This window comes from Kwoniella shivajii, chromosome 1, assembly GCF_035658355.1.
Source record: "Kwoniella shivajii chromosome 1, complete sequence".
NCBI lineage: Eukaryota > Fungi > Basidiomycota > Tremellomycetes > Tremellales > Cryptococcaceae > Kwoniella > Kwoniella shivajii.
Window position 1 is genome coordinate 596,704 of NC_085908.1, and position 24,845 is coordinate 621,548.

Sequence of the window (24,845 nt, forward strand, 5' to 3'; positions counted from 1 at the left end):
GCTTGGTGTACATTGTCAAATCTCATCTTCCAACGCGCACAACCTTTACCGTCAACTTGAAATCGCCGCTCATCTTCGTCCTTAACGCACCAGTCATCCCGCGCATTTATCGTAGGCAAGATGGAGGCTCTAGGTTTCAACGTGAGTCCCATCTGTTCTCATGGGCTCTGCACCTTTGCTGATCCATCTCGGAAATTCAGATATCCAATGGTTTCCTCGAAGGTGTAGTGAGAGGGTATAAAGGAGCCCTTTTGACTCAAGCGAATTATCACAATTTGACCCAATGTGAGAATTTGGAAGGTGAGTTGCAACAGTTCGAACGCTCCATCTTGAATTGTATTATCGCTGAACGACCTTTATTTCAGATTTCCGACTTCAACTGTCATCAACGGATTACGGAAATTTCTTAGCGAATGAACCACTTCCTTTATCAACAGCAACAATCGCCGATAAAGCTACTGAGAAATTAGTATCTGAATTCAATTATCTTCGAACAAATGCAGTTGAACCTTTAGCCACTTTTATGGATTATATCACATATGGATATATGATTGATAACGTTATTCTTTTGACTTTGGGTACATTACATGAGAGAGATACTCATGAATTATTAGAAAGATGTCACCCATTAGGTGTGTTTGATACCATGCCAGCTTTATGTGTAGCTACAAATGTGGAAGAGTTATATCACAGTGTATTGGTTGAAACTCCTCTAGGTGAGTATCGAACGTTTTCAGTTTCTTTCATGTGACTCAGCAATGATCTCATCCACTGACATCCTTCTTTTCGTATCCGTATCTGATTAGCGCCATATTTCCAAGATTGTCTTTCAGCTCAAGATCTTGATGATCTCAATATCGAAATCATTAGAAACTCATTATACAAAGCTTATTTGGAAGATTTTCATAAATTTTGTCAAACATTGCCTTCACCAACATCTGAGATTATGAGTAAAATCTTATCGTTTGAGGCCGATCGAAGAACTCTTAATATCACGATAAACTCTTTTGGAACTGAACTGACCAAAGAACAACGTGCAAGATTATTCCCTACAATCGGTAGATTATACCCTGAAGGAAATAACGCTTTAGCCAGAGCGGAAGAAATCGATTCGGTGGTCGCTGCCGTCGATCATATATCAGAATACAAGTCTTTTTTCGATAAATCAGGTATCGCAAATCAGTCTTCAGGTGGTGGCGCAGCGAATAGCACGTCAAGTGGTGCTGCCGGTGGTGGAGAAGAAAATAATTCAAGTTTAGAAGATGAATTCTTCAAGTATGATGTCGAATTAAATAAACAATCTTTCCTGCAACAATTTCAATTTGCAACTTTTTACAGTTTCGTCAAGTTAAAGGAACAAGAAGTTAGAAATCTAACTTGGATAGCTGAATGTATCGCTCAAGATGCAAAAGATCGAGTTAATGATTATATACCAGTATTTTAAATCTTCCCACACTTCTCTTTTCTAAATATGATATGGTAAAAAGAGTATTGAATTATTCTAGCATGTATGTTTATTGATTGTGTATTGTCTAGTATCCTGTTGTCGGAAACGATTGAATGCTGCTGATCATGCGGGGTGTGCGATCAAGTTTTCAACTATATGCATTCAGCTCTCATCAATCAAAACAAAAACCAATTCCGTTGTCAGACCTCTCATTCCAGTACTAGTGCTAGTACCCCTACCAACTAAAGAACCGAACAGAATTCAGGTTGAATAGTGACTTCCGCAGTTGTATTTGGCATCGGCCTAACCCTGAATGATATATCATGGCAATGTCAACCATCGTCTCTTTTTTTTTACAATTCTACATTCCAAGCTAAACATTGAGGGAAATGACAAAGATGGACGGACTTACTTGTGCGAGATAACCTTGTTTTCTTCAACCAATCACGTGCATTCTCGATGGTGCCATTCTCTTCTTCCTTCTTGATATCTGCCAGCCTCTTGGTTTCTGCATCAGTATATACGTCCCCTTCAGCAGCACTGGTAGCTTGGCTCTGGTCGGTATTTCCATCAGTCTGCTCACCAGTCTGCTGGGTTTTGCCGTCCGTAATTTTACTAATCGTCTCCCGAAACTGATCCTCAGTGTAGTTGGTATTACTGTTAGGTTGGGAAGAAGCGGCTGCGCTCCTTGACATCCTCTGCATTGTGGAGTAGTCGGTATTCTCAAGGTCTAATTGATTTTTTCTGACCATCTCAATGGATGTGGATGGTAGTGCGGGATAGTAAATAAGATAAGATGGGAAATGTGAATGAGGCAAAATTATGCGTCGTATGGTATGGAAACAGACATGCAAGAAAGAATAGAAAGAATTAGCAGTTTATATACGTCAAGTTCGGTGCTAAACTCAACTTGATACCTCTTTCGAGTCAAATAGGATGCTGTGTTGAGAAGGCAATAACTCCTTTCATGAACACTGCCCAAGTACAGCTTTCTGAACGTCATCTCAGAATCACGTCAGAAGGCATACTTGCCGAAACAATCAGTGTCTTCTTCTGCTGCGATGAAAGGGAATATGTAGATCTGGGCATGACGTTGTTGGTAGACAAATTAAAACCTTTGTTATATCTTATGGTCTGGAACACTAGACCACGAACGTGCGGTCGACTCTATCGTTGTACTTGAAATTCTTTCTTCGTAGCTTGCCTTCACTGGTCAGCTTCCGTGACCTACTTGTCGTGATAAACGAGAACAAAAAGCCGGATTGATGACTGTGGATTTGATTAGAATTCAGACGCAAGCTTTTAATGCCGTTCACTCTCGTGTTACGCATGCCAACTCCCATAGTACTCGTGTCGAGCGTATTGAGTGAAGCGGACTTGTGAGGCTACCTCCTATCTCACTTCAACAGACCGAATAGAGAACCAGGACTGCACTGCTAATAGAACGGGTACGAGACAAGCTGTTCAAACCAATGAGTTGCTGCCGAAAGACCCACATACTGTACATTTGGCCAATATAATGATGCATGCATACCACCTTTGCAAATCTCCACCAATCGTATCGTACCATGTATAGGTGAGTCACTACTGTAGCATCTAGGCAAGCATGTATGGAGTAAGGCTTAAGCCAATAAGGATCTTCGTCGGTCCTCATTGATAATGGGGATCGCCTTTCATGAATTTATAAACCACTACGTCCCCTTGAGAGTTGGACCTTTGGAAACGAATGAGCTTGATCAGCCACGTATCAGATAGCTTAAGGATTCATAGCTGGACAATTTGAGGGCGATAGGATGGCGGACGGTAAAAGGAGGGAAACATAGGGCCACTACAGTACGCCATTCAAGGAATCGGTATAGAAAGGTTTGCTTACAATGATCTAGGCCCTCCAGGAGGAATCTGCTCGTGTGCGTTTGATCCCCAGTTGTAGTGCTGTTCCCTTTCCTGTGCGGTCATTGGCCGACGCTCAATGCAACCTGGAGCCGGCCCTGTGGCGGTGGATGACATGTCAGGGCCGGTAGTAGCCTGAGAAGTCGCAACTACAAAAGAGGCACCTTGAGATACAGTTACAGCTGTATTTGGAGCCTCATTCGTGTTGGGACCGTCCTCACGCAAAGTTGCCTCATCAGGCGAATACAGGTCCCCATATGTTGGAGCCAATTCAGCAAATGGGTGATCGTTTTGGGTAGGATGGGTCGATGGAGAGGCTGTTCGTTCAGACTCAGGTAGCTTCGCTTTGAAGAACCGTCTGGCGCTAGCCTTAAAGTCTAACATGTCACAGTCGTCACCCGAGTCGGACTGCAAACGCTTCCAAGTCTTCTTGTCCTCCTCATTCAAGTCTTCTTCGATAGCTCGCTTAGTCATGATTGTTCGCTGCTAGTGATATGAGGAGCAGAGGAAACGATTTGCTGAGGGATGATGTGATCAAGGGTTGAACAAGTCTTTGAAGCGGTATTTATACCTGCTCTTTGGGGGGTAAGAACGGACATCGATTCAATGTGTCACCCTTTCATGATCTGCTCCGCCGTACAGCAGAAGCAAACCGCGTAAAAATATGGTCTAAATTTCACTTCCTCTGTCATGATTTGCACATATCTGTACGATCCTTTGTAACCCATCGAAGCCCGGGTACAGCGGGGTGTTATATGATGTCAGACGATGATCGAGACTTTCGATTTCGTGATTATTTCTGGCTTCCCCTACGAAAAACCTTTAGGTTGTCTCGATCAACATGACGGTCCCCGTGTCATATCGAAGACCGATGACTTGAGATTCTGCGAATGATTTCATTTGGATAATCCTTAAGCTTAGGTCTTTTAATGAATTTGCCAATTACCTTGTCAGTTAATGAGATCAGCATACAAAGGAAGATCATACTTTCAGATCTTGAGGTCGGCCATGTCAGAGAGTTAGTCATCAGTGAAGTGGTGAATAGAAAGCCGTCCTTCTTATTCTGCTAAGCGAGATTAGATATAGGTGACAATGCATATGCTGTGAATGGTTTCATGAGAAGACCTGACGAAGTAGAGTACCAGGTTTACCTATAGGTTTCGATAACATGACATCGATTGGTGAGCCCAAAGAGTCAAGTGTCCCTGCGTTACCGTCATTGAGGAACGCTTCTATTGCTTGTACAGTCGGTGGAAATACAGTGTATGAAGGTACCGAAAGTCCCGTCATTGATCCGACTACAGTTTCGCGGAATGAGCGACCTTTCTGGTCTGTGATGGATAGAATTGAAGAAATGGCGTTGGAAACTCACCAAAACTGGGTGTAATCAAGAACACATCAGAGAATGATGGATGAGTAGATCCAGCAATTGCAAAAACGTGTTTTTCGTTCTGTATCGTTCTTGATATACGAATGAGTCTTTGATAATCTTCTGACAAGACAAACTCTTCCGAATTCACTGATAATAAAGGACAAGTGATAGTACCGTTAAAAGGTTCAAGTCTCTCTACAGCAGGATCAAGAGCTATAATCGAATGTGGATCGAAACGAGGATTCGCAGCTGCAGCGATCTATTTATCCCAAAGGAAAGGAAAATACAACTTAGTCCGATCATAACGATCCTAGTCACCAAATGATTATACGGTATTAAACTTACAACAGCTGTTCCACCAAAACTGTGACCTGCCAAACAAACTTTTCCTTTCCCAACTTCGACCAAACCTTTCCAAGTACTCCAATCAAAAGTCCTACTTGCTAATAAACGACCTTTACCATCTTCCAAAGTCCCATCTGTGATTTTCCGTATGATATCAATGGTGCTTTCCATTTCCACCATACGTATTTTCAATTGATCATGTCTCAATGTATTATCATCTTTCGGTTGATCATCTGCCGGACGATCTGGCCAGCTGCCAAAGAATAATTTAGCTAAAATCTCTTGACATGGAGATACATGGGTGCTCACTCGAGATCTGTCCATCGTAAGAAGTCAACATCCCTTTCTTTCCCATCTTCACTTGTGATCTTGGCACTTGGTCCTGTGCCATCACGATGTTCTACAGCAGCAACTACGTATCCCCTACTTGCCAATTCACCACATATGTGTGTATACATCAGACGGGAACATCCCACTCCGTGTGAGAATATGATCAAAGGCCATTTTCCTAGTTCTGATGGTGGTGGAAGTATAGGTGCTCGTTGATGAGAAGGGAATGTCAATCCATGAACAGCTGAAAGTGCTCCTACATCTTTTGTAAGTCAATCGTCAATCGAAAGCATCATCCTTTCACTCCACTCAAAAGGAGGATCTTCCACTCACAAGCTAAAGCCCGGATCAAAGAATTCTCAATCCCTGCCATTTTCAAGAACCCGTTAACTGTAGGGGACGCCCTGTTTGAAATCAACAACCGTCTTCAAACACTTCAGAGATGAACAGAAAAATGTTCGTTTACCTACCTGGGAAACCATACTGTTCCATCTGGACGAGTTTGATCTAATTGACATGGATAAAATAAACTGAAAAGGACAGTATCAATTTCAATTCCAGCTTGACCAGAAGTATGTAATTTTCGATGTTTGAAACTTCCTATAGTCTGATTTTCAATTGGATATTCAACATCTAAGACTCCAACTTGATAAGATCCGGTGTAATTCGGTAATTGTCGAGAGAAGAGAGTTCCGAATCTTGAGTGAGTATATGGGTTAGATACTTTAGGTGCGGCAGGTGTAGATCCAGGCGGTTGTCGAGATGTCGTACTGTCTGTCATGATGATGATGATGATGAGGATGAGAAGAGCATGACATTGACTTGACCATTGAACAGTGAAGGTAGATAGCACCTGTAAAAAAAGTTGAGAGAGAGATTCGTCGCTTTGCGCATCGAATGATGTCATAGATGACATCAAAACAACAACAAACAGCAACAAAATTACGTAATGATGGCATTTTGATACATGCAGTTTCAATGGAAATTATAACATGGACATGATTATTTTCATCTATAAATGGGATATTGAGACCTTTTCTGGAGGTCGATGAGACAACTCCACCTCTTAACTGGCCTTCTTAGATGCCTTGGACCGTAATTTACTAGCGGGGAAAAGGTCAGCACTATCATCAACATGACAAGGTAAGATGCACTCACAGAAGCAGGAAGACGAATCCATATGATGACAGGACGAATAAGCTAGCAAAGGAACACATTTAGCTGTAAGATCTCCATCATGATGATCGGTGATGCACGTACAAAGTAATGGCGATATCCCTCCAACCATCAGATTTCTTACCCAGATTTAGGGTTTGGAGATATTCATTACCTTTGGAATAAGGACAATATCTACATTGACTTGTGGCATCTGGATTGTCAATGTAACCTGGATTTTCAGATAAGAAGCTCATCATGTATGCTGAACAAGTTTGTCCTTGAGGTGGATCGAATATTCCAAATTCTTGTTCGGCACATTGGACCTCAACATCCCAAACGATTCTTGAGACAAGACCACCGATAAGGTAATTGAACGGATTGAGATAATAGACTAAATTATCAATAATCGCTTTGCAACTTTAGACTCACTCCAGTAACGCCAGAAAGCAGTGATTTGAGGATATGGTACCAAGACACCACAGAATGAGACGAGCACTGATCTATCAGCCAGATTCTACGTATAACGAACTCACCTCCGATAAGCAATGGGTTGACCAAAGCGGCAAATACAGCATTAGGAGCGTATGCAGCAACGAATTGACCTATGACGTTTGATCAGCGAGGATTTACAGCAGTAAAACGTAGTACTTACCAATACCAGTATATAGGAACTCGTATAAAGTCATTTGCAAGTAGACTGGACCGGCGACACTTGGTTTGAAACTGAAGCCTACGACCGGGTACCATGGGGCGAAATATAACAAAGCACAGACCAAGAGGTATGGAACTTCCGCGACGATCTCACCGAAACAAAACGCTTGCCATGAATAGAGTTTCGCCTTTTTTTCTCTAGCTTCGAAGATATCTCGATTGGCAATGAACTTGGGTTGTGTTTGAGCGATAACTCCAGCTACGAATCAAACATTAGGTATGTTTACGATTATTGCGTATCGATACGCTAAAACTCACGAGCAACAAAGATAAATTGGAAGATGGTGAAGATACGATTTTGTAGATCAGCGTATTTATTACCGATCATCCAGAAACTGTTTAAATTATCAGCAGAGTACGATGATCCCAAGGATTATAACTCACCTGAAACCGTTGAATAAGGCAGAACCGATATGTAGAGCGACTTTGTTAGTGACATATTCGGTATCACGCCAGAGTTGAATTGAGGCTCTCTTTGTTACCAATTTGAGTTGAGCACCAGTGGTCGAAGCATATTCGTATTTATCATCTTCAGCATGTTTTCGTTCACCGTTGCCTTGACCTTCTTTCTTGATTTTCTCAAGATCGTCCTTCCTGGCTTTACATTCTTCTGAATCAGACCATACTTGTGCCCAATCTTTTCCTTTTGATAAATCACCAGAAACAATATCGATCATTCTTTCAGCAGGATTGACATCTTTTGGAATTTTCACATCTTGCTTGCCAAAGTATTCACTAAGTTTGTCGACCTCACCGACTACGCTGATCAGCCAAAGTTTCCTATGGTTTCAAACTCACAGTAAACCATTTTACCACCCGCTTTGAGAAGTAATAACATATCGAATTGACCGAATAATGACGCAGAAGGTTGATGGATGGTACAAAGAACAGATTGACCAGCTGCGGCAAGTTTACGTAGGAAAGAGACGATAAGGAAAGAACTCTGTCCATCCAATCCGGAAGTTGGCTCATCCAAGAATAAGAGAGAACTGAAGTTTAGCGGCATTCCACCATTTGTTCGACTTACGGCTTGCTGACTAATTCTACACCAATTGTCAACCGCTTACGTTGCTCCACACCTAAACCAGCACCCGGTGTTCCGATGATAGCATCTTCGATATCGTGAAGCTCGAGTAAATCAATAATGACGTCGACATAAGCGAGTTTTTCCTGTTTATTACTATCAGCGATAATCTTTCAAAATGGCGAATAACATACCTTGTCCGACAATGATCTTGGTTGCCTCAATAAAGCTGAGAACTCCAAAGCCTCTCTGACGGTAGCTTGAGGAAGATGAACGTCTACTTGTTCACAATAACCTGTAGTTCTTTGGAAAGAAACAGGTAATGCTTCACCGTTCATGAGGACTTCACCGTGAATTTCACCTTCTGTCTTTCGAGACGCCAACACATCCATTAAGGTGGTTTTACCAGCACCGGACGATCCCATCAAAGCAGTCAAAGTTCCAGCTTTACAATAACCAAATACATCGTTGAGTAAAGTAAGGTCTTTGCCACCGGCACGAACTGTGTAGGTGAGGTTCTTCCATGTGAAGGTGCTAATTATCAGCTTGATTCAAATTATTAAGGACTCACGTATTCTCGGCTGCGACTCCCTCAGGTGTTTCTTCTTGTTTGCCCGATCGACCAGATTTCTCATTTGTTTGCATAGTACTTCCTCCTTGCTCCTCATCTTTAGGTTCATTACCATTTTGGTTTGATGCTCGAATGAATTTACCACCACCGCCTCTCTTGTATAGCAGAATAGCTTTGTTGGATCCGGCAGCAGGTAATCTTTCGATAGTGATAGCTGCGAGGGCGAGGAAGAATAACCATAACGCCACGACAATACCGAAGTTTCTCCATCTATGTGAGTGGAAAAATTCAAGAGCAGTCTCGGCATATGCTTGTCCATTCAACGTCGTAGATCCAGGTTGTGCCCCGGCGATAGCGCAACCTGCTGGTGTACCCATATAATTCTGACCGTATGGTACGAGTTGTGGCGGGATACATTGTAATTCCAATCCGGCAAGCTCATTAGCCATCAAAGCTTCGAAAGAGTAATATACAGGATCGATCCATCGAATCCAAGAGAACCATGGGTGCATCGAAGGAGTGTAGATGATATAACCAGCGTACTAATTTATTAGCATGATTTCCTATTGAATCCTAACTCACAGTGACCAATATACTGAACATGAGACCAGAGACCTTTGAGGCGTTGTTGAATGTACCAAATGAATATCCGATGAAACGGAAGAATGCAGTGGTAGTCAAAGTAGTGATATAGGTGAACAGCAAAAAGGTGAAGTAAAGACCGACGTCCACTTTGAAACCGACCATGAAATAGATGATCAAGGTGAAAATAACGAGTTGGAAGAAAAAGATAGGCAGATCACCGATTGTTTGAGCGATGAGGATAGCCGAAGGTCTGTATAAGGAAAATGCTTTATGTTTGGCAAGTACAGCTCGTCCGGAGAAAGCGGCGGTCGTTTCACTTAAACTGATCAAAGAGGGATCTGATTATCAGCTCTAATTATGCTATTAGTGACTCACATAACAAGGTCAAGAAGATGGCACCTCCTCTGGTGAATAGTCCACCTGTGGTGTCTGCGACAGAGTAGAATAGCGAACCAACCAATAGCGCCTGGATTAAAGTGGTGGCTTGTCGTGCCCATAAAGTCCTGTTCATCATCAGCTTGGGTTTGGCTTGATGCGCTCACCATTGATCTCCCCATCTCATCTGATAATCCCTGATCAAAGCAGCTCGAACCTATAGTACTTTTGTGAGCAGGAAGTCATCATATGAGTCTCCAAACACTGACCTGAGTGGGGTAATCCACTTTCTCTGACCTTTTCTTGGGAGCCCATTTATACTTTTCCTTTTGTAAAGCTTCCTGCGTAGCACGAGTTTCTTTCGACTTTTCGTCGCTGGATAGATGGTGATCGAGCTCCTCACGCATACGTTTGGCGATCTCACTTTCTTGGTATGCACGTGCGAATTCCGCGGGTGCGGTAAGGACCTTACCATCGTGATCTTCCTTGACAACTCTCTCGTTGGTCTAATCGCATAGTCAGCTACGTCGACGGATCGAAAGAGTATCGAGAACACGAACAGCAGTGACTGAAGTCAAGAAATCGGCGGTATTACCTCCATCAGGGTGAACAAATCCTAAATCCTCGAAATACTTTCTAGCTTCTTTTCTTGGCCCGTAATAGATGATCCTTCCTTCGGCTATAACAGTGACTTTATCGAAGAGGTTGTAAATACCGTTACCGGCTTGATACAAGCTGACGACAGAAGTATTTCTTTCGATATCTGTTAGCGTCCGAATGACTTTGTTGAATTTTAAGGCTGTATCGGCATCGAGACCTCTGGTGGCATTATCCCACATCTGTACGGAAGCTTTGGTGGTGAGGACCTCGGCGATGGAAACTCGTTTCTTCTCTCCACCTAATCTGACGTCAGTATGGGCCATCAAAGAAAGAAGACTGAAATCCGTCACTGACCAGAGACACCTCTCACATATTGATCACCGACTTTGGTATCATGAGTGTGTTCCAATCCAAAGATTTTCAATAATTCCTTCTTTGTTTTATCTTGATAGTTTTGAGGCTGCATTGGTTCACCTCCTTCTTCTTCAGGCAATCTTGCTACAGCCGAAGGGGTATTCATTCTCAAAGCGAAATCCAACGTCCTTCCAACGAGTAAATTAGGATCATGTATATCTTCTTCAGAATTGAAGATAACATCTGCTCTGTAAGGTGCGATTGTTTTATCCCCAGTCATATCACCATAATAGATGTCTCCATCTATTCCAGCATAACCATTATGTAATCCAGCTAAAGCTTTCAAGAATGTGGTACATCCACTTCCGGGTCTTCCTACGACCAACATCATTTCTCCAGGTTTGACCAATCCTGAAAAATCTTTCAAGAGATATCTTTCTCCCGGTCTCAAACCATCTTGTCCCTTTTTGGGTGTTTCATCACCTTCATTGAACCTCATATCTGCACCTCTTCCAGATTCATCTGGTTGTCCTCCATTTCCCTTTTCTTCAGCTTCAACTCTTGCTTTAGCGAGTTTTGCAGCTTTCTTCTTGTATTTCCTATTCGTCCACGGAGCGATTATTGCTCCGACAGTAGGAGCATAGGTGACATCATCTGCACCACCTTCACCTCGAACGGAAAGATGATCATAAGCAAGGGCTAATGAATGATGAGGTGCGAGACCGCGTGATTGTAACAATTTTTGATCGGTCTAAGATGATATATGCATGTCAACAAAAGCCCCGCGCGAGAGTGTAAAACATGACAAACCTTGAGTTGAGCACCGTAACTCCAGTCTTCTTCGTCATCTCCTTCGGTCTGGCTTGACGAGTTATCAGAATCATCTTGTCGATCAGCTGCATTCTTGTTTTGAGCGTGTTTGCCCTTTCCTTGAGGGTTACTACTTGACCCCTCGGCGGTGACAGTGGACTCGGTATCTCGATCGTCCGAGTCAACTTTGTTCAGATCCCCAGTCGATTTTCTTTTGAGATCTGAGGAAGAGGATTGACTCTCTATACCTCTACCAGCTATCGATGATGATGATGATGATGATGATTCATGACTAGGTGGCGAATTTACCGAGTTTTCTTGAGGAGCAGGATTGGTGGGTTGAGCGGCATCGACACTGTGGTTGTCATTGTTGGAGATGGCATCGTGATGAGATGGATGTCCCGTCGCCGTTATAGGCGGAGCTAATTCGGGAATACTCATTCTGTATCAAAAGATGATATCTAATGATTTTTATTGATGATGTGTCTCTTCCACTATTGTAAGTCCTGATCAAATAATCTCCTATCGAAATATCGATTTAGGATATTATTAATGATATCTATTCAAAGAAAAACAACTTTATACGCAATGTATCTAACTTTTTTCCTTTTGGATGTCCTCGGTTATTTGGGCCGAGGCTGGTTTGATTACTTTACTGGTAGTGAGTAACTCGAAAACCGAGGTGTATAACAACAGATTTCCTTCGATCTGAGAGGAATCGCGATCGGCAAATGAATTGAGATTCCCAACAAAATACGAAATAATTAAGGTGAAAGAATCGGTTGGTTTAACTACTGCATGCGTCATCCACCCATGCATGCTTTTGGCTTTTTCTCTCTTTTGTTTATCTCTCGTTGCTTTCCTTCCGTTATGTTTCGGCACACATTTTCATCTGCAAAGCCTAGCAAAGCCAGCACGCCAGCGAAATCCCAGGTTGGCGTTTTTGACATGTGCAAATTACGCAAGCTCGGAGTTGATCTCCTGCCCCGGGCGATACATGAATCGGTCATAGAATGGCAAATGCCATTCAGTTGGAATTGGAATACGATGATATTACCATTTCACTACTTTGTAGAACGACTACGCTTGGTTATACCAGTGGTAGTACGACTGGCTGAGCTGAGCTGAGCTGAGCTGAGCTGCGGTAAGCGGTACGCGTAAATCGACTCCCTGACAAGATGAATTGTCTATCCTTTACCGCCGGACATGGGGTATGTCACTTTTTCACCTGCTTGTTTCCCAAATTACTGGACAGTATTCTTATGGATGTCTCGGAATAAACTAAACAGCGAATCTTTTTTTTTTTTTCATCTCGACTGTAATCAATTCATCGCTGCTGATAGTCATGCATGCATACTAACAAGATAATGTCTTTTGTAACAGCTTTATCTCACGCATAAAGAGAATCTCGTGATTGCTCATAATATGCTCGCTGTAATGCATATTCATCGTGAATGGCGAATACCTATATATACATTTTGAATATTCTCGTAGATCTGAACATCAATTATAAGATCTTTGTTTACTCGTCCATTCGCTCAATCCAATCACGTTCGTTATAAATCGTCTCGTTATTGTCGATTATATATATTAGTCGTTTCGTTTCAAATATTGGTTGATTCAAATATCCTTCTAGCTTGTTCAGCAGTTTCATCAACTTCGAATGTTGTCTTAAATCTCCTATCAGCTTATAAACAAATTCACACAATGACATGGGAGATACTCACAACTTGTGGTAGATAAGCGCCTGCGCTCAGATCTAATGTCCACAAGTCATCGAATACACTTTCACCGTTGTATCCACCCGAAATGAATATCCTTGCATCGTGTAGTAAAGCGACGTGATATCCTCTTCCAGGTGGTATAACACCTTTAGGTGATTTACTTTCCCATTGCAGAGTCACTGAAAGGGTGTCGATCAGCGAGATGATGATTGATGCTTGATGAAAGCTTTTGGATAACTCACCAAGATTGAATAGTAAGACGTCTTGAGCATACGTTTGACCATTATGACCTCCAATGATGAATAGATATGAACCAACCTGAGTGGAAGTGTGAGATAATCGATTATGTTTAACCTCAGTAGTTATTAGGGTCCAAACGCGAGTTTCTAGTGAAAATCTCGAGAAATTAGCAAAAACTATTTCATTATGAAAATGACCGGAAAGTACAACTCACTCAGATTTAAGATATGTATATCAGCAAAACTAGCATGACCATCACTTCCACCAAAAACGATCATTTTATCACCGACAAGATTCGCAGTATGATATCCTTTCTTCTGAGGTATATCACCTTTTGTCTTCCATTCTTGCCAATTCAAGTTGTTCAGATCTGATACGTCTAATGCCCAAACGTCGTTTAATGCTGCTTGACCATTCCCACCACCAAACACAACAAGGTAATTACGATAAGCTACTGTCGTATGTGCTCTACGCGGAGGAGGTATTGGTGATTTCGGTGTACCGATATTTGGTCTTGAGAATCGATGTGTCACTATGCGAAGACGATCTCAGCATATAAGCGAGTGTGTTTGTGCGATTTCCCATTGACAGAAGATACTCACCAGTATCTAAAATCCAGACTTCATTACTATAACTTGGTCCATCACCACCACCGAAGATGAATAACTTATCTCCTACTAATGTTGTTGTATGTGCACGTAAAGGTGGAAATTGATCACCTCTAGTATCGATAGTGGACCAAAATAGACTTTCAGTATCAAACCAAGCCACACCTCTCCAACAACTACTTTTATCCACTCCGCCTATTATCCATATTCTCTCCCCTACTAACGTCCCGCTATGTGCACGTAGAGCTTGATTTGGTGGTCTACCGTAAAATGGTACAGGTGAATAATACATTGAGCTTGCCGGTGCTTTTGAAACATTTCTTGAACAAGGTAATTGAGGTTCTAAGATCTTACCAGAAATGGCAGTACGAGATATCTTTGTACTGACTTTTCGTGACTTGTCAACTTCTCCACCAGCACCACCAGCACCGGAACTGGGAACAGTCAAAGATCGCTCTCTAGGTTTAACAGGTGGTCTTGGATTTGTCCTTTTCTTCGTCGTAACAGTTTCTTCCGTTCCACTATCTGTTTCACCGTCTTTCAATCTATCTATAGGATTCGAATATGAGCTGGACATTTCTTCTGATTGACCATGTATCGATTCTTTCCTTCTCGGTACGCCAAAAGGTGGTCCGCCTGATGAGATGTTCTGATGAATGGGTCCGAGAATTACCGGTGCAACAGATGTGGACGATGACGAGACATCACGAGGTCTTGTTATTGTCCTTGACGATGAAGATGAAGCGGCAGCGGGACCAGCAGGTTCAGGTTTCATTTGCGCTAGATGCGAGGGGTAAGTGATCGGTTCCAAATCTGATTCATTCGAAGAAGGTGTAGGATAAGTCGTGATCATAGGTGATGAGGTCGAACCTGTATACGAACCTGATCGAGTAGTATTTGCAAAAGGTGATAAAGGTGGTTGTTGGTTAGGTTGATTGACTTCAGGTGTATGTAACAGAGAAGATGATCTTGAAGGTGGTGGTGGTAATCTGTTTGATGACGATGATGATGTTGATGGTTCACCTTGATCCGGTGTGTTTTCACTTGTTGTTATTGTTGTACCTGAGGTGGAAGCGAAGAAAGCGGATGAGACTGAACTATCATCTACTACCACTTGCGATAACGAAGGGAATGTTGAACCTCTGTGATGATTCACACTGTCTCCTCCGCCATGCCCGAGGCTAGAGGAAGGTGGAGTAACGTCTACTATCGGAGGAGGAGGAGGTGTGGACGTTTTCTCTGAACGTCGAAAGGGACTTCTAGCCAGAGTCGGTAATCTTCGAAACGTCGATGAATTGGGTAAAGTCAGGTTGGATCCTGATGGATTACGATGTCGACCTGTGTGATGAACAAACGTGATTCAGATTCGAGAGCTATGCATGAACAATGACATGATAGACTACAGACATACCATTTGAATCCATTGCTATCGTTTATTCAGTCTTGTCTGTGCTTGTCCCATAGATCTATCAAGCCATAGAATTGAGCATTGATCGCTATCTCTCCACTCTTTTCCTCCCTTTTCAACGTTTCCTTTGTCCCGGTCTGGTCGATGCACTTATCACAGGGGCTAGAAGCTTGAGGATGTTATGAGCTTTTTCTGAGTCTGGATAATGAGATGACACTAGTGGAGATGTCAAGGGATGATCAGATGAGATATTCATATATTGATACATTCAATGAAATGATATGAAACGCGTCGAGGTGTGAAATGCAGCGATGAAATGTTTGTTGTAGATCCCGGAATGTTATGGTTATGGCAAACCTCAACTAGAAGGAAAAAAAAATGTTCATGTTTCATATTTCTCTCTTATTGATGACTACTATACCAACAGAAAAATGACAGCAACAACTTCAAACTACTTTCAAGTAGCATTATCAGATGATAGACGAGCTACGAACGAAGAAGAAGAACCGGAAGAAGAACAACAGTCGGCAGCCGAGTCAAGTACTGAAGGTGCAAATGAATCGATAGCGGTAACGGATAAAGCTGAAATCAGGAGACAGCGTATTGCGGCCGCTGTGGAAAGATCAAAGACTGAGTATCAGCCAGAACATGCGTATACAGAACGAGGAGTGAGTCTCGCTCAGGTAATCTAAATGAAATCAACAATGCTGATAGGAAAAAATCATTGCGAAAATTCAGTGGTTTCAAAATTCAGATATTGAAAGGAATGTATTATCTAAACCGAAAGTCGATCGACAACATCTAGGTGTGTCAATAGATCCTGCTCCCTCTCGTCTGTTGCAGTAATGAGACAATGGATGATAGTGCTGATTTGACCTGGCTGAAATCAACAGAATACATAGTAACATCATTATATTACTCTACACCACCTCGATATACAGAAGCGTTAAAATTGATTTTAGAAGCTTTTGATTCAAATTCAAACTCAAATTCAAAACCGAAATCTCAAGGTGGATTAAGTAGGGAATTATTAGATACAGGATTAAGATGTTCTTTGGCATGTAAAGATGTAGATGGTGGATTGAAATTAGCTGATTCAAGTAAAACATTAGTGAGGTTTTTGCTTGATTCTATCGTGAAATGTTCCCAACAAGTATTAATCATTGGACATTGCCCACGGGGGGCGATACGATGTATGTTGGTGTCAAAAGGGATTCTTGCTGACATTTGATTTTCTTTTTTTTTCCATTCAGTGGAAAGGTCAATTCGCAGGTATATCAGCTTCTTCCTCTGATATCTATTTACTATCAGGAAAGATAAAATGTATGTCCCTATCTCAATCTTTATAGCAATTATGGGAAAAATTCCAATTTCAACAGCTAAATCACCTACTGAATGCTTAGATGCTCTGACACCGCTTTTGACCTCTCTATCTGGATTCGGATTACATGAACCAATATTACGTCGTTTATCGTATATTCTCAACCAATTGATCTCAAGTGATTCTACGAAAGAAGCAACGGCATATTTCCTTGAAGTGGTGGATAGAGTGATTGAATGGCGTAAAGCTCTTTTCCAGAAACCTCTATTTGAAGAAGAAGAAGAAGAAGAAGAACAACAACTTCTAACCTCAAGTGCAACTTCTATTCCGCCTGCAGCATCGATAAACGTGGATATGTCATTTGATCGGCCTATTGACTGCGTCGCCATAGTGAAAGAATTGGACTTAGATGATGATGCCAAGAAAGGGCTGGAAGGTACATGGTCCAGATTAAGTAAAGGATTCAAAGGCGATCCTGAACCCATCGAGAAGAGTGTGAGGGAGCTGTAGTGACATTAGACAAGAGCAATAGTGATAAAAAGTAGGGAAAGGCATAGTTGCATATACAATCGTAGAGCTAATTTACATACATATGCAGATTCTATAATCATGCTACTTGATTTAATGCTATAAAGCACCTAATGGATCCCAAGCTTTCTTGTCTTCACCCATTGCCGCTCTTATCAGCTCATCATCATCGTTGGCGAGTGCAGAAGGTACCGAAGAGGTCTTCGGTTTGTCTTTCAATGACAGGTTGGATAAAGAGGGTGAGAAGGTGTCTGTTGACCTGGGCTTTGGATCAGGTATTGCATTTGGATCAGGTACAGATCGATCTGCTGTTGACCATGGATTGCTGTTTATTCTAGAAGTCGTAGGTTTCGTTATTGTCTCATTAAAGTTGGATGATGACCAAGGATTCGTCTCTGATGGTATACGGAAATTCGTCTTTGGTATATAAGGTTTATATTCTTTTCTTCCCAAATCATTTGGTTGTTGCTGTGGTGTTATTGTTGATATCAAGGGATCATTTGCTGACAGTTGAGATGTTTTGTTTTCTTTGAGGTTATTATTCCAAGGATCATTATTATTGGAATTGAAATCTTCGACTTCTCCAGCTTCAGCTTTCAATTGATTAATTGCATCTTGAGAGATTGTTTTGATTTGTCTACCTGCTGATTGAACGACATTGAACGCGCCCGACCAATTCCATCCTGATCCAGAGGCGGGTAAGCCTAGACCGACCTGTCGTTTGGCAGGACTGTCAACGTTGATAGGAGGTGAGACAGCTCTTGCTAATCCGTTCGGTATACTGATTGGATCATCTTCAGTTGACGTTATAGGTCCAATTGAATCAACACCTTGAGCCTGTGATAAGACAATCGTCGATCCATTCATCTCTTCATCACCTCTTCTAAACAATCTGAACCAAAATTTGACATTCTTAGGATCGAATAATAACACACCTTGATCATCATTTTCTTTATCAATTTTAGGATCATACGTTTCATTCAAGTAATTTGATTTGTTTCCGTTCAGGTGATCCCAGACAGAAGCTGTTTTCGTGAGGTATGATTGACGTTCACGTTCATTGTTGAAGATAAAAGTACCGAATTGGCAAGAATATAAATGGTAGTAAATGTCCAATAAATATTGTTCGTTGAATTGGAATCTTTCAGGATATTGTCTTTGTATCTGTCTTGTACAATCCAAGAATTGATGAAAGACAGGTGAAACTTCCTTTAAATGTGAAGTTGAAGAAGATGATGATAAAGTTTTTTGAACAGTTGCGAAGAATGCTTGTGCGGCTCTTGATGCACCTGCACCTGCACCAGCTCCTCCTTCATCTTCATCTGAATCTTGTTCGTTATTTTCAGTCAGGACAAATATCTTTTCGGATGATAAATGACCTGATCTATCTAAGAATTTATGTCCAAAAGACAAAAAATCTTTTTCTATCAACACGTTGAATCCTTCTATCGTTCTATAGTATGGATCTAGACAAACTTGAGATACGGCGCTCAATTGAGCGGTCCTATCCCATCCATCTGAACAATGTATCAAAACATGTGAAGCGTTCAAATGGATATTTCGAATTATGATCAATGATCCGTCTAATATTGTTGAGATGTGTTTTAACCAATTTGATTTTCTTAGTAATGTTCGATCTAATATTCCAGATGGTTTGGATTCAGTCTCTCGTATAGCTTCTATTATTATTTTCAAGCTATTACGCATGACGTGAATGTTATCTATACCCAAATATGCTTTTTTACCAAGTTTGTAATTTTCCATATTCTCAGTTCCGGCTCCCATAGCTACATTTGCCATTGCGTTGGTCGTAGGGCGTGCATCGATGATCAGGTTCGTGGTTGTGGCTCCGTACACCGGTGACGAATATGCTGCTTCGGGGTATAGGTGAGTGGAGAAGATACATTCGACCAGTCGCTCGTCTTGCGCTGAACGAGAGTTTTTCAATCCGACCATAGGTTGAGACGACCGTGTTATGGATGCCTGAGGGTTGACGGGGTTAGCGATATCTTCGTGAATGCATTGAAAAGATCAAAAATACAAACTCACCTTATTAGCCCAATGAAGATAACTCAAAGCTGGTATTCTACCTTTACTTCTATATTTACTTGCGTAACTCAAAGTTGAATCTGATATTCTAGTAGGGGCGACTAATTTATTTGGATAAGTTTGAGATAATTGATATTCTCTATTGATATCTGTCAATCTCCATGATTTGTTTTTATCACTTCCTAAACCTTGTCTTGTAAATTCATTTCTAGGATTATATATTGACCATCCATTAGAAGGTGGATTTGACGATGTTGATGCTGATGCTGATGCTGATGCTGATGATGAGCTAGCGTCAGATTGGGGGTTGGGTTGTTTAGGTCTAGTTGTTGAATGGTAGAAGAAGGCATGTAGTTGTTCTACCGAATCTACATTTCAACCACAACCAAAATTAGTTCTTGATACGTAAGAGTAATAGCAGTTGCCTATAGATCCAAGGAAAAAAAGTTCCATCAAAATTTATTCACTCACTCTTGACCGCACAATCTTTAACACTTTGCCAAACATCTTCCGAGCCTCCATCACGATCTTTCTCAAACAGCAGAACGTAATTGTCGAAATATTTAGTCTCAATTCTTAGTGGGTATAAACCAGATATAGATTGAGGTAATCTAGTTAATAAAGTGATGGATGGATAGGGTATCCAAGTTTCAATTTGCTGCTGCTGTTGTTGATGATGATGTTGATTTGGATCTTCAGTCGGTTTACGTGAAGGACTCGTTTGGGAGAATATCAAATGATGTGGAGTAAGGTGTAGTGTCCCGGTGTTTCGATCACGTTTAGGTTGACCATCTGTCGTTGATGGCGGAACGAATTGTTCGAGGATGACATTCTCCACACGGGCTACTCTCAGAGTGTCCATCGTGAATGAGAAATCACTGACGGTGACTCTGCCTTGCTGAGTATCAGTGATCCGCTTCCAAGGTTCAAGATGCTGATAAGAATGATGGTAGTGATCAAGATTAGCCGTTATATCAGACGGTGCTATCGTCATTTCAATGATGAATTGGGTGAAACACAACATTCAGTCGGCGATCACCGCTCTTCAACAACAGCGAGCATGTATTGGGTGCATGAACATTTCTACTCTATATACTATCCTATCCTATCCTATGAGAATATATAAACCATACAACAGAAGCAGGAAGAAGGAAAAAGAATGGAGAAACAACACTTTGGCTAATGATAACAAGAAACAGATTGATTGAGACCAGGGAGATTCTATTACTTGGTCTGAAAGATGTTAGCCCAATCACGTCCTCACATCTTACATCTTAAATAGCAGGGAAGAGTCGGTCATACTGATACAGGTTTCATCACATCAGCTAGAAGTCCGATCAGCGAAACATGGTAGTTACGCACTTTGATCCAATTATCCAAAGTAGAGGCTTCACCTGCAACTTGTCTAGCTTCTACCCATACCCATAACTGACGCAAGTTATTAGCTTTATCCAACATATCATCGAGAAGGGACTACTCACTTTGATCATAGCTAACAGGTTACCTTTGGGGACTGAATTATAAGCTTCTTTAGTACCCATCTGCCTACCTAATTGTCTCAGAATTGGTAAAGCAGATTTGAATAGGTCCATATCAGGATCTAATTGTCTTCCAATACCTTCTAATAATAAGATTGATAAAACAGTGTTAACGAAATCACCTTCTAATTTAACATGATGCTGTCTAACAGCATTCAGCACATCCGTTAAGATGTCTGCTATCTTGATTTTCGCTAAAGAGAACGTCTTGGATTTGACTGATAATACTAAATGTTGGATTTTAAGAGCAAACGTTTCTTCATCGATGACATTCTCAGGTGTTCGACATCTTTCAACCATTAATTTTCCAGCTTTATACCCGTTGAATTCAGCTACAGATTGGAATAAATCGAGGAAGTTCCTTCTGTTCTGATCGTCCAATGAAGTGACTAATCCGGCATCGATGAATATCAATTGCGGTTCATATCCTTCAGAGTAGAGTTCAGATAATCTTTCATGCCACGCATCGTGGTCATGTGCTATTGAAGCCAACGAGTCGATCAATTCCTGGTTGGTGGTATCGGCTGAAGGTGGCGTGTCGGAGGCCGGTGTTTGAGAATGTTTAGTGAATCGATTGAGCAGAGGGCCAAGGTAATCCGTGGTTGTAGGCTTGTAAAATCGAACCATGATATTTCCGCTACAGGTGTATTAGCTGTTGTCACGGCTCAGTGATCCAAAGCACTTACGGATGCAGGTCGCCATGAGTCCAGTTGTCCAGAAGCAGCATTTCCTTAATCGAGATTGAATCAGCTTCAACTTATTGCAAGAAGTGGGAAACTCTCACCAAAAACGCGTCTAATCCAATACCAGCGATCATGTCATCATATTCCCCTCCACCGTTTCTCAAGAACCACTTTAGTGGTAAAGCATTTTCGAAATCTTCGATGAGAACATCCTGAATCTCTTCCCTTTCTTCACCTAACTGGTTTTTACCTAATTTGATCGGTGAGGGGAAAGTTACTCTTCTACCTCTTTTTTCAAAGTTCTTCTCGAATTTCTCAAGATTTGCAGCTTCAACTCTCAAATCCAGTTGCGAATTCATCATTTCACCGAATACTTGTACTTCTTCAGGTAGTGATAACCACTCCATACCCGGGAATGCATTGAAAATGTTGGCAAAGACTGACATGATAGCTATGTCTCTTCGGATCGTTTTACGCGCTCGGGGGTGCAGAACTTTAATCGCGACTGATCCCGTATGAGTATTGTGATCTCTGTCAACTGAAGATGTTGCCGTTCCACCGGTGAATACGGTAGCTTTCAATTTGGCTTTGTACACCTATCGCAGACATCAGCAATGGAAACAACTATCAAAAGGGGGATTACTCACTTGTGCGATTGCACCACAACCAATGGGTTCGCCATCGAACTCTTCGAAGATATCATCGAAATTCAGTCCGAACGCTTTTTCCAAAATTCTTTTGGTGTGCCTTAATGAATGGGGTTTACCATTTGAATGCAGCTTTGACATCTTGTCGCACAACTCCGCTGGGAATAGATCAGCTCTTGAAGCCGCCCATTGACCTAGTTTGATGAATGATGGTCCTGCTCTTTCCATCTGTTTGACTAAAAAGCCATACCACCATACTGCACCCCAATTCTCCTCTTCAACTACGGGTTTTCCAGAATTACGTCGTCTTTTGGATGGCTTGCCAATTAATAACATGGGAGTGGATAATATCACAGGTCCAAACAAGAATGCCAAATGGAAGAATCGGAATAACGTTGCTAAAGGTTCGAAGACGTATAATCGGATTACACGAAGTGGCGTTAAAGGTGGTTCGGCAGGTGATTGTGCGACTATATCACTAGATGGAGGAGATTTGGGTTCAGGGGAATGTAACGGTATGAGATCGATGTGACTTTCAGAATCATTATGTACCGGCCTTCGAGTGAAGTAGACAATAGCACCGATTCCAACGCCGGCCATGACGAACAGTCTGAGTGGTTTGGGATCTGAAGTACTGTGAGAGCCGTCAGATGATGACCCGTTCGATCCGCCATCTCCTTGGGTTCGTCTGGATGGATTGATAATACCTCCTACTCTACCCTTGCCAATTACAGCAGTCACAGGACCTGCTATGGTACCGAAAGATCTTCTAGTGGCTGTCTTCACCGCATTCCAACCTTCACTATCAATCAGGAAAGATGGTATTGTTGAGCTGGATTTGTTTACTGGAATTCTAGCCGCGTCTTCCGCTCTCCGTTTGATTTCATTCCAAACTTCGTTCTTCAGTACATCACCACGGATCTTATTCAGTTCCCCTTCGAGAGTGAGAAGATTCCTTCGTGCAGGTGAAGGAGCTTGAGCGTTCATTCTTCTTACCAAATCATTGATCTGCTTGATGTTCTCTTGATGGAACTTGAATTCTCGAGCTTCCCAAGCGTCATCTGAGGAAGGTATGGAATGTAATGGCGGTAATGGTAATAAACTGGTCGTGGAGATAACATTACGGACTAGTTGAGTCGTATAAGTTGTTATTAGAGTCGAGCGGAACGCGTTTAATGTTGAATCGAGTGAATGTTGTAGTTCGATCCAAGGTGGGAGAGCTCCTTGTCGTTTGACGATTCGATTCCTGCACAGATGTTAGTGAAGGGAGAATGAGAAAAAAAGGAACGAATGGCCTTACATGAGAAGCTCGCCCATTTCTGAGATTTGGGTCAGCACGATTGACGATGTGAACAGCAAGAGCATACTCACCTAGATGAGGGTTACCAGCTTCAGGATCTTTGGGTATCGGTTTCCCTTTCCCTTTAGTCACGTTAAAGAAGCCGGCCTCTGATATGTTCAATTAGCACAACAGATCAATGGACATGTATTTCGAAGACATGGCTCACCTTTTGCACGCTACATTCATCTCCATCAGTATGTGACAACGTCAATTGAGACTAACGACTACTCACCTGTATCCTATCTTCGACTAAACCACCCCAAGCTCTCATTCCGCTTGCATTACCTTTACCTGCACCCAAAACACTACTTCCTTTGACCTGTCTATTTCCTCTAAACGTGTTTCCACCATCCTCTTCGTCTCCAGCTTCTACCAGGACCTCTCCATCCGTCAAACCTAATTTGTAATCTAATGCACCTTCTCTAGCATTATCCAATCTTCTAATTGTTCTACCTGATTTCCTAGCATCTTTAACTCTTTGTCTGGTTTTACCATCAGCTCCAGGAGGTAAATGTAACTCCAACAAATTGGTCAACGAATCACCGTCTTTACGTGACTTTATGAATGTACCATATTTGACTTGTGGTGTAGTGTTATGCAATTTGGTTTCACCCGTATACGTTGAATGCCATGGTCTATGTAAATGAGGTGGTATTGTCGTTTTATGAGGATTGAGTCCCTCAATTTCTGGTGTGGACGATGACGATATTGGGTCGTCATTCGAGGAAGAAGTTGTTGCATTTCCTGGTATAGGTTTTAGATCTAAACGTTTCATCCAATTTTTGATTTTTTCATCTGATGAATTATGTTTTACACCGCCTGGAGTTCTTAAAGGTTTATTAGAATCGATTAACATTCTTAATACAGCATCATGGGTTGATTCGTCTCCTGTCCAGATTTCGCCTTGAGAATGTATTAACTGATCTCTTGATGCTTTAGATACAGTCTCTTCTTCCAATGCGTCAGCGAATAGTTTGGCTGATCCGGTGAGTGGTCGATCGGATGAAGAGGAAGACGATGAAGCATTTCGATCGGTGCGTTGTATTCGGTATTGGGATATACTACGATTCGCCAATGAGACCACTCGCCGATGAGCAGGTAGCATCGTGATTGCCTGCTGCTGTCTGAGACTATGGTATATTGGATATGAAGCTGAGCTATGTACAAGGGGTAGACACAGGTGAC

General features: G+C 41.8%; 9 protein-coding genes across 9 annotated transcripts; 2 read left to right on the plus strand and 7 right to left on the minus strand.

Moving 5' to 3' along the window:
• Window positions 1–120: 120 nt before the first annotated feature.
• On the plus strand, window positions 121–1,444 carry IL334_000232 (uncharacterized protein; the record flags this gene model as incomplete). The annotated part of the gene is made up of 4 exons (XM_062932016.1): window positions 121–141; window positions 201–300; window positions 366–716; window positions 807–1,444. The coding sequence occupies 4 exons, from the start codon at window positions 121–123 to the stop codon at window positions 1,442–1,444; spliced, it is 1,110 nt and encodes a 369-aa protein (XP_062788067.1).
• A 1,872-nt stretch (window positions 1,445–3,316) lies between these two features.
• IL334_000233 (uncharacterized protein) lies at window positions 3,317–3,811 on the minus strand (the record flags this gene model as incomplete). Its single annotated transcript, XM_062932017.1, has 1 exon — window positions 3,317–3,811. The coding sequence occupies one exon, from the start codon at window positions 3,809–3,811 to the stop codon at window positions 3,317–3,319; it is 495 nt and encodes a 164-aa protein (XP_062788068.1).
• Window positions 3,812–4,450: 639 nt separating this feature from the next.
• Window positions 4,451–6,165, minus strand: IL334_000234 (uncharacterized protein; the record flags this gene model as incomplete). Its single annotated transcript, XM_062932018.1, has 6 exons — window positions 4,451–4,635; window positions 4,710–4,968; window positions 5,055–5,307; window positions 5,364–5,646; window positions 5,718–5,788; window positions 5,855–6,165. The coding sequence occupies 6 exons, from the start codon at window positions 6,163–6,165 to the stop codon at window positions 4,451–4,453; spliced, it is 1,362 nt and encodes a 453-aa protein (XP_062788069.1).
• Window positions 6,166–6,450: 285 nt separating this feature from the next.
• IL334_000235 (uncharacterized protein) lies at window positions 6,451–8,802 on the minus strand (the record flags this gene model as incomplete). Its single annotated transcript, XM_062932019.1, has 10 exons — window positions 6,451–6,487; window positions 6,543–6,584; window positions 6,645–6,933; window positions 7,076–7,144; window positions 7,195–7,452; window positions 7,512–7,588; window positions 7,638–8,033; window positions 8,281–8,423; window positions 8,472–8,722; window positions 8,781–8,802. The coding sequence occupies 10 exons, from the start codon at window positions 8,800–8,802 to the stop codon at window positions 6,451–6,453; spliced, it is 1,584 nt and encodes a 527-aa protein (XP_062788070.1).
• Window positions 8,803–8,844: 42 nt separating this feature from the next.
• On the minus strand, window positions 8,845–12,013 carry IL334_000236 (uncharacterized protein; the record flags this gene model as incomplete). Its single annotated transcript, XM_062932020.1, has 7 exons — window positions 8,845–9,390; window positions 9,437–9,755; window positions 9,976–10,025; window positions 10,078–10,314; window positions 10,369–10,706; window positions 10,763–11,513; window positions 11,573–12,013. 7 exons carry the CDS (start codon window positions 12,011–12,013, stop codon window positions 8,845–8,847), a joined length of 2,682 nt encoding a protein of 893 aa, XP_062788071.1.
• A 1,163-nt stretch (window positions 12,014–13,176) lies between these two features.
• Window positions 13,177–15,568, minus strand: IL334_000237 (uncharacterized protein; the record flags this gene model as incomplete). The annotated part of the gene is made up of 6 exons (XM_062932021.1): window positions 13,177–13,242; window positions 13,300–13,475; window positions 13,539–13,682; window positions 13,751–14,068; window positions 14,139–15,482; window positions 15,556–15,568. 6 exons carry the CDS (start codon window positions 15,566–15,568, stop codon window positions 13,177–13,179), a joined length of 2,061 nt encoding a protein of 686 aa, XP_062788072.1.
• A 415-nt stretch (window positions 15,569–15,983) lies between these two features.
• Window positions 15,984–17,383, plus strand: IL334_000238 (uncharacterized protein; the record flags this gene model as incomplete). The annotated part of the gene is made up of 5 exons (XM_062932022.1): window positions 15,984–16,220; window positions 16,291–16,357; window positions 16,446–16,663; window positions 16,806–16,875; window positions 16,956–17,383. 5 exons carry the CDS (start codon window positions 15,984–15,986, stop codon window positions 17,381–17,383), a joined length of 1,020 nt encoding a protein of 339 aa, XP_062788073.1.
• Window positions 17,384–17,500: 117 nt separating this feature from the next.
• On the minus strand, window positions 17,501–20,312 carry IL334_000239 (uncharacterized protein; the record flags this gene model as incomplete). Its single annotated transcript, XM_062932023.1, has 3 exons — window positions 17,501–19,384; window positions 19,451–19,818; window positions 19,922–20,312. The coding sequence occupies 3 exons, from the start codon at window positions 20,310–20,312 to the stop codon at window positions 17,501–17,503; spliced, it is 2,643 nt and encodes an 880-aa protein (XP_062788074.1).
• A 412-nt stretch (window positions 20,313–20,724) lies between these two features.
• IL334_000240 (uncharacterized protein) lies at window positions 20,725–24,765 on the minus strand (the record flags this gene model as incomplete). The annotated part of the gene is made up of 10 exons (XM_062932024.1): window positions 20,725–20,751; window positions 20,813–20,878; window positions 20,932–21,625; window positions 21,675–21,718; window positions 21,773–22,267; window positions 22,319–23,564; window positions 23,619–23,637; window positions 23,690–23,767; window positions 23,827–23,836; window positions 23,893–24,765. The coding sequence occupies 10 exons, from the start codon at window positions 24,763–24,765 to the stop codon at window positions 20,725–20,727; spliced, it is 3,552 nt and encodes a 1,183-aa protein (XP_062788075.1).
• Between the last annotated feature and the right edge of the window lie 80 nt (window positions 24,766–24,845).